The sequence below is a fragment of the Charadrius vociferus genome, unplaced genomic scaffold (assembly GCF_000708025.1).
Source record: "Charadrius vociferus isolate BGI_N301 unplaced genomic scaffold, ASM70802v2 scaffold31, whole genome shotgun sequence".
Classification (NCBI taxonomy): Eukaryota; Metazoa; Chordata; class Aves; order Charadriiformes; family Charadriidae; genus Charadrius; species Charadrius vociferus.
Window position 1 is genome coordinate 3,419,690 of NW_009646966.1, and position 8,349 is coordinate 3,428,038.

The 8,349-nt window shown below is 40.2% G+C and overlaps 1 protein-coding gene across 3 annotated transcripts in view; it reads right to left on the reverse strand.

Moving 5' to 3' along the window:
* PPP1R9A (protein phosphatase 1, regulatory subunit 9A) overlaps positions 1-7,869 on the reverse strand; it is a 142,430-nt gene extending 134,561 nt beyond the window's left edge. For all 3 annotated transcript variants that reach the window (XM_009895349.1, XM_009895348.1, XM_009895347.1), the window contains exon 1: positions 6,403-7,869. In XM_009895349.1, coding sequence (XP_009893651.1) covers positions 6,403-7,869 — 1,467 coding nt within the window. The remainder of the gene's footprint in view (positions 1-6,402) is intronic.
* Between the last annotated feature and the right edge of the window lie 480 nt (positions 7,870-8,349).

Below are 8,349 nucleotides of genomic sequence, written 5' to 3' on the forward strand. Positions count from 1 at the left end.
AATTGGAAACTCCTTTTAATCTAAACCGCATAAACCTCTGATGCCAATTATTCAATACAAACTAGGTTTCTACAAACAGCTCTTCTAGAATGTCCTCAATGCTTATAAAACCCAGTTTAAAGCAACATTATTTCTTCTTAGTTCAATAACTGCATGTTAACATTGCATCCAGGAATAACTGGCCCCTAGAATTACTAGTGAAATTATGACCTATACAAGGCTTAAAGTCTACACAGCATATTGTGGCAGGCAAATAACTTTATTACATCTACTGTATTCCAATAATTCCATGCATACTGAAAACAAGAAAACTCTTTTGCATCTGAAATTACTGTGTGAAATACTCATGCAGTGAAAGTATACAATTCCAACTCAATAATATACTTCACGTACGAGACAACCATGTAGAACAGACTTGCCTTTTAATAACCAAAATAGCAACTTGTTCTGGAATGCTTTATCCCTTCACTGTTGTTCTTTATCTAAGAGCATCCAGTCTTTGAATCCTTAATATTTACTCCCCGTTCCTTTCAATGACAAATATATATAAAAGGTTCTGCCGTTCACAACCCGACCTTTCCTAACAAATGTAACTGAAATAAAAGACCAGGTCCCAGAAACGCTCTGTATGTCCTCCCACCAGAAGAAAGAACATGGTTTTACATGATTAACTTTTACAAATAATCAAAGTTAGCATCACAGTCCCTGCAGTACAACACATTTTACTACTAAAGTCTGTAGAATCTCCCATACTTCACAATACCTGAAAAAAAGTATAAGGTCATTTTATGTAGCAGAATGCACATTTCAAGCTACCCAAGCAATAGCTCAGTATCTCAAACTACTTCACAAGTCGAGTTTAATAGAATTAATAACCAACTTGTCGCCTATTTTACAGAATTCAAATACCAGCACAAAGGTTCAGTGATTTATCCAACACTACAGGAAACAAAGCCGAAGCCTACTTAATATCTAGTTTCATGCTTTAGCCGAAACTACCTTCCACTCCGAATGCTGTAAACAAAGCACGGACACAGGAGCTAGAGTAAAGAACCAAATTTAAGGAAAGGAAAATACTCTTTCAGTAATTTCTGAAGGATGCTACATATCTTTATTTATCTGTAAGGTTTCTTAATTAACCCATTCAGAAGTAGATTAATTTCTCAGATTCTGTAAACATTTTAAATCTAATATACCCTCAGGATCTTTCTGCAAGTCCTGTCTTCCACATACACCTTCAACAAGTGTCCTAACGCCCACTGGGACTACTTCATTTATAGAATCATAGGATCACTGAGGTTGGAAGTGAGATCTGGAGGTCACCTAAATCCAACTTCGCATTCACTTACGTAAAACATAAATAGAAGTGTTGTCAAGTTTGAAGTCAGGGACTGTACACTGCTTGTGGATGGGTAACCTTCACTTATGACTTCTATGATCCAAAATAGTTCAATATTTTAACAGGTAAAAACTATACTAAATATCCAATCAGGCAAAGAAATGCTCTCTATTTCAACACTAAAACTTGAACATGTTTCCAGCATACTTTATTTTGATGCTTACCAGACAAAGAATAATATTTTAGAGAATAAAAATTTCCAAAGTAATTACAGGTTCAGATTGTTTCAGATTCTTTCTTCGCCACTATTTACATTCCTGAATACACTTTAGTGAGAGAAATGAGGAATAACCAAAGAAAGAGTTGCTCCTTGAACTGATTTTTAATAAGAAAAATCACCATATAATTCATAAGAAATTTGAAAACAACTGTTAAATATAAATGTCATTAATATTTTACACTAAACTACAGTCACAGCACTTCTTGTAAAACCTCTTCAAACTCTCAGAGAGAGAGAGAAGCAAAGATTGCAATTCCTGAAGACCATGTAAATGTAACACAATCTGGAAAAGTGAAATGCTGGAGGGTACGTGATTCAGTCATGTTGCATGACAAAAGAGAGGAAGAACATACAAGGAACGGGCACTAGTGATCGTAATCCCTTTGTATGGAATTAACTGAAGCATGGAAGAGCCATTTGCTATATCTCTTCCATTCCTGCGACACTCTCTCCCACCTACCCTAAAACTCAGAGGGGTCCTTCCACCACCACTGTGCCCTAAGGAAGCTTTACGGAACCCTGAAAACTGCAGCAGCAGCTTGGGCTAAAACCCCTCATGGCACCACAAGTTACCCGCTGTCTGCCATACGGTCTGATCACATCCCACCCAACCCTCTCCAACCCTTAGCCAGACAGGGCCGAGTCAGCAGAGCAGAAAGTCGCAAAAGGAGGCTCAGCAGGAGATATCAATTGCTGCTAACAGCTTTAAATGCTTTAACACGTACCCGGTGCCAGAAATACGGCACTAACTGAAGATGCAGCCGTCAGCTATCAAGATAGCAGACATTCTGGACTTGGAGAGAGGAGATGAGGTGAACGTTACTATTCCACCCTAATTCTGTCCAGGATGCAGAAAGCGTGGCTCAAAAAGGACCATGATTTCGACAATCATAGCATTTCCATTTGGTAGAGTGTGGAAAGCCATGAGCTAATGAATTTTGCATTAGTGACAAAGCTTGTCCAATTAGCCTGCAATGTTTGAGAAGCAGCATAAAACCCAACCCTGCAAAATTTAACAAAAGGCAAATAAATCACAGAGTATCTGCTTTTTTTTTTTCTGTAGAAGTGTATCCCTGGCAAAACCAGGGTTTTTTTTCCCCTCATCTCATTCACTTAACTTTTTCACCTCTTACACTTGCCTTGGAGAGTTTCAGTTCTATCCCAGAGCAGAAACACAATACCTCAACACAAGAACGTGCCAGTGCTGATGAAGGCTTCCATATCGCTGTCTAAACATATCAACTGTTCTATCAACTTGCACATCCCTTGGTTAGCAACACATTCATGCCCACTCCCCGCACCAATTCTTGGGCCTTTTTAGGCTTTTTACTGAATGGTGCCAAGCTGACTTAAGGTCCCACAGACACGCACAACTGCTCACGTCAGTGATGCCACACTCCAAATACCTAGAAACTCTTCAAGCCTGCAATGGCCCCTGGGCAGCCACCTACTCCTAAAGGGACTTTCAACAAGAGACGAAAACAGCAAACATATCCCATAATACTAGAGCAGAGTAAATGGCCCGTGGAGCTTGGGATTTGTGATAGCGAAATTACAGACTGTAACAGAGCAGAACTGCCTGCATCCGTTGACTTGAATCCTTCTCTTTATAGTGAGTTTCTCAATAACTGGGGTTTTTCCTGCTAGGTAAATGGGCAGAATTCAATCTTTATCAGTTTGATGAGTAAGATTTTATTTATTCATACTTCTGCCTATACATCATTACTTCTCATAGTCCACAGCACTTCCCCTAAAGGGACAGAAAGGATCCCCCTAGGTGGTAACTGAAATCTCTTTGCTCTTCAGTCTCAGCACTCCTCCCATTTACTTCTTACACGCCTACCTGAAAAATCCCTTAGAAAAATAGTTCAAAGATGTTTATCCAAACCTGTTGAGACCTTCACGTAACAACTTTATGGCAATAACTACCCACTCGTTTCACAGATTACACATTCAAATGCCAATTTTGTTAATTATTTCAGAGCTCACCTGCAGGAGGAGAGTGGAGGTACGGGACTGTGAAATCAGCACTAAACAGCTAGAGTTTGGGTTGGATTTTTCACACCACTATCTAGCCGAGTAGTTAAGAACAAATTGCTTCATTTTAATAAAGACATATCTGTTTTCCACAGTTCAGAAAATATTCCAACATTGCTTTTTATTTTCCTCTCTCTCAGTTATGCTGTGCACGAGAGGATGTTCGGGAAAACATCAGTGAAACCAGTCACGCCTGTTAACGCACAAAATTATCTAGAACAGAAAAATTTTTAAATAGTTACTGTCTATTCAGCTAGCAAGCATCATCTCCATGTAACGGGCAGGTGAAGCAAGTGACCAGGTAAATTTGCCCGCTAGCATTGTGCAAAGGGACAGAACACAAGTTCCCTTTGCCCTCTGCACTGCTCATTGGTACCTATCTGCTGGGCAGAAACCACTTGCCAGAGCCGGTTCACGATCTGCTAGCGGTGTGCCAATCCGGCAGTGCTGTCAGAGAGGCAGCACAGGAGCCGAGAGACTCGATAGCCTCTGAGGACCCACCAGGGGATTCTCCAAGCTCCCCTTTCCGGGTCCCTGCCCGTGGCGGCGTGGCCGGGCAGTGACCTGATGCTGCTGGCAGCCCGCCTGAGCTTACCTTGCTTGACACTGCCGAGGGAATTACAGAGTGCTGAGGAGAAAAGGGAGGAAGGCTCCAGAAGCAGCTTTTAATTTTCCACAACTTTCGTTGCGCTTCTTCCTCTTAGCGCAAGCCTTCCACATGGTCTCACTTCTGTTTGCCCACATGACTAACAGACTGCATGCACCGAAGGCAGCCGGGACAAAAACCAATCACACGGGCATCTCCCAAACCTCCCAATCTCTCCTACACTGCTCTCTCTCAATGCAGCTTTTATTCTACGTTCTTCCTATCTACAACGAAGATGCTAAAATAATTAAAGCAACAATTCTTCTACTTTGGATAAGCTTGTTAAGAGTGCTTTACGCTGAAAACCATGACAAATGTACTCTTTTATTATTTACACAAATGACTTTTAGAGCATTTTCCCGATGGACTGTTATTATTACTTGATAATAGTAATCTGAAATGAACATAGCATGAAAATCTTGAGAAGAGAAATTTTATAACTAAATGAGACAAAACTCTTATAGCACAACAGCATGATTCAGACAAGACGACAGCAATATACTGAAGTAATAATGTCACTGTTAGCTCTTTCAAAATAGAAACAGTAGAAAAATCCAACCATCTCAAGAACAAAATGAGTGTAATCACTTTCTGAATCCTTATCTGTTGGAACCTTAACAAATATGATAAAACAAACCTCTGCACATAATTGGTAGATATTTGAGATGAGGACATCATCTTGTCTGTTAGAGCCTGAGGGGGAAGGCAGTTAGGGGGACAACTTTCATAATCCTTTGGAATAAAAGTTTTCTCTACTTCATCTCCAAAAAAATTAAAGAAAATCAGCTAGTTTAATTATGGGAATAACCTAGAGGGAGCACAAACGCTGTTAGAATTTTTGGTCCATGACGCAAGCCTGAATAAAATACTAACAAAACAAAACAAAAAAATCCATTATCTTGGCTCAGAATATTTTGTTTCAGTGTAAAAAATGGTCTTTTAGAAGCATGAAGAACACAAGGCTGTTCCCCTCCCTCCACCCTCCAATAAACAGATGTGAAAGCCTGGTTGCTTCCTTCAGATTAAAATGTCCTAATACAAATATACATCTTATCCTAACTTAAAGCACGGGTGGTGTGAACGCAGATTTTGTAAATCACATAACTTCAAGTTTGATAGTGAAACTTCCATTTGTTGATTTAATATTTTTCAGTACTAAACTCACACAATTCAAATACAGTCAATTACAGATTGTTAATTTTAAAATGTTTACATTTCAAGTACTCCACCATCTATGCTCTTTCAAGAGCCATTTGAATTGTCCCTTTGATACCGTGTGCATGGAAAGCAACTCAGAAGTAAAATACTTTTACACTTTGAGACTCAGCAGTGAAAAGCTGGTACAACAAAACACGACTAGGTATTCCTTCCAGAACTGAAAATATTTGAAACAACACTCTTAGCTGTAATTTCAAGGTACTTAAAAAGAAACAAAAAAAAAGCTCTGCAAGAAACACACCCTTCATTAGGTATTTCAGTGAACGGACTCTGGCCTTTCTGCAGCACTGAGATATACTAGATATACCTATATTAATGTTTAATAAAGTTTTTTAAAAGTGAAGATGCTATTAGAAAAGATGATACTAACTCAGATGCAGAATATTAAGAGTCCTCTACCACTGAAACAGAATCACATTGTATTTCATGACACAGTGTTTAAATACAGGAACTTTAAAGAACATTCGATGACAGCTGAAGAAAAGCAATCCGATCTAAAGAAGCTGTGGTTTCAAATGAAAAAAGCAGCATCACAAAGGCCACCAAATACCCACTTCTACATTTCACCATGAGATTACAGCTCAGTCATAGAAGTCAAAACATGCATGTTAAAATTCTCAAAACTTCACAAACCCAGCTGTCATTCTCAATTTCTGCTAGCTTAGTCAGCCATCAAGTAGACTAGGAAATGACACAAGCTCATCAGAGCTCAGCTTCCTTAATTCGTTTAAGATTATGCTCACTGACTGACTGTAATAAAAATGTGTATCGAAAGACCCTCTGCAATCTTTTCAGAGATGAGATCAGCTATCAAAATCTACTTCAAATAAAGTTGCATTTGAAAACTAACCAAACCGCAGAAAAAGAACACAGAAACTTTACCTTAATTGGAGCACGGCTAAACTGTATTTTTCTGTTGGCTGGGATTTCATCTTCATCTGGCAATCCATTAATTTCAGAATATTCCATATCAGGTTCATAACAGTTATCTTCATCGCTGTCATCCTGATCATCCTGTTCTGTACCTGTCTCTCCCCAGTCAGAATTATATCTCGATCGTACCCGATACACATTGTAGTCAGAGTGCATGTACACGTGGGAACTCTGAAAATTATTCACATCTTCATGCACTTCTTTTTCACTCGCCTCATCATAACGGGATTCGGTAGCGTCTGAAACAGCATCTGTGGCAAAGTCACCACCTGAAGCTGCATTTCTTGGTACTTCTGAAGCTTCGGGTCTATCAAAGATACCCTCTGCATACTCTGACCTCTCCTTTTGTTGCAACAAAACTTCCGTCTCTGTTTTTGACTTACTCCTAGTACAGCTGTCCACAGATCTTTCACTGTCAAGCACGCTGACCGACTCCTGTTGACTCGCCGCAGAGCTCTCAACAGAATCAGCACTTGCCTCTGTACTCTTCTTTACTTCTTCAGTTGTTCTTGAACCTGCCGAAGTGCCTGTGGACGTCTTCTGTCTCAGTGCTGAAGGTGTGCTGTTCTGCTGAGAGTTCTCGGGGGACACCAAGCCTGTACTCTGTTTGGCTGGCGGAGACCACGCGCTGGTATCTTTCAAAGGGCTGAAACCCTCAAGGTTTGCAACTGGGGAGGAAATATTTGTGACAGGAGAGGAGAGGTTTAGTGGATAGTGACCAGTTACAGAGTACTCTTCATTGTTCTCCGACTTTTCTACAACGATTACGTTGTGTGTGTCAGTGTTTTCAAAAACTGCGCTGAGCTGACTCACAGTTGGAGAGACAGTCTCTGTCCTTGGGCTAAGACTGTCCAGTGAATCAGTGCTACCTCTGTGAGACTTAGAGCTGCACCATTCATCCGGAAGTTCATTGGAAACGACTTTCTCTTTCTTTGGAGAATAGCGATTCGAATGTCCCATTTCATGAGCGTTTCGCTCAAACAACTTCCGAGTTTCAGTAAACTTGGAATAGGAAGGACCATCATGGATAGTATCAAATCTACTAATCCTTTCTGAGACGGATGATTCCAATTTTACAATTGAACCATCTGCTTTTTCCACAAACTCTTTGGGCCTAATTCGTCTTTGAGGTGATGGAGGGCCACCCTTCCCTCTGGTCTTAAGGGTAACTCCAGCACTTTCAGTGGGCTCCATGCCCATCTGCATAAATAAGTTCTTAATCCTATTGACATTTGAGCCATATTTCCTTCCCCTGCTCTGCGAGGCCTCTCCTTCCTCTTTCGTTTTTTGGTCTCCATCTGATTTCGGTTTGTCAAAGGTGCTTTTCAGCGCCTGGAACTCAGTTCTGTAAGCATTCCTGTGAGGAGAGGCACTTCGGAGGGTTGATCTTTCTCCTGAAGACTCTGTTTTCATCATGTTTACTCCAGGAGCACAAAACCAGCTTACATAGTTTCTGTGGTACTGCTCTCAGTAGTCTGTCACAGCTGAGATTCTGCTTGAAGAGTGTTTTTCTCAGGGGGCACTGCCCTTCAGCAGGGCCATGCTCAGCAGAAGATCTGGAGGCAAGTATCTAAAAACATGCAGTCAATTCTGACAAAGCAGCACAACTGAGGACTCTCAAGAACAACGGCTGATTTAACCTGCAATAGAAAGGAAGGCTTTCTGAATCACGTTAGATACTTGTACGTCTTTAAATCTAACCCACAATTTCAACTTACCATTATTTGATGTGTTTACAAAAAATAGTAAAATAAAAATACAACCTAACACTGCACAGACACGTGAAAACTTGTCATTACAAACTTTTTCAAATCAATTGTCGCATAATTTGCAATCTGTAACATGATTCTATAGTTAAAGAATGGATTATCACATCTTACCGTTCACAAAGTATCA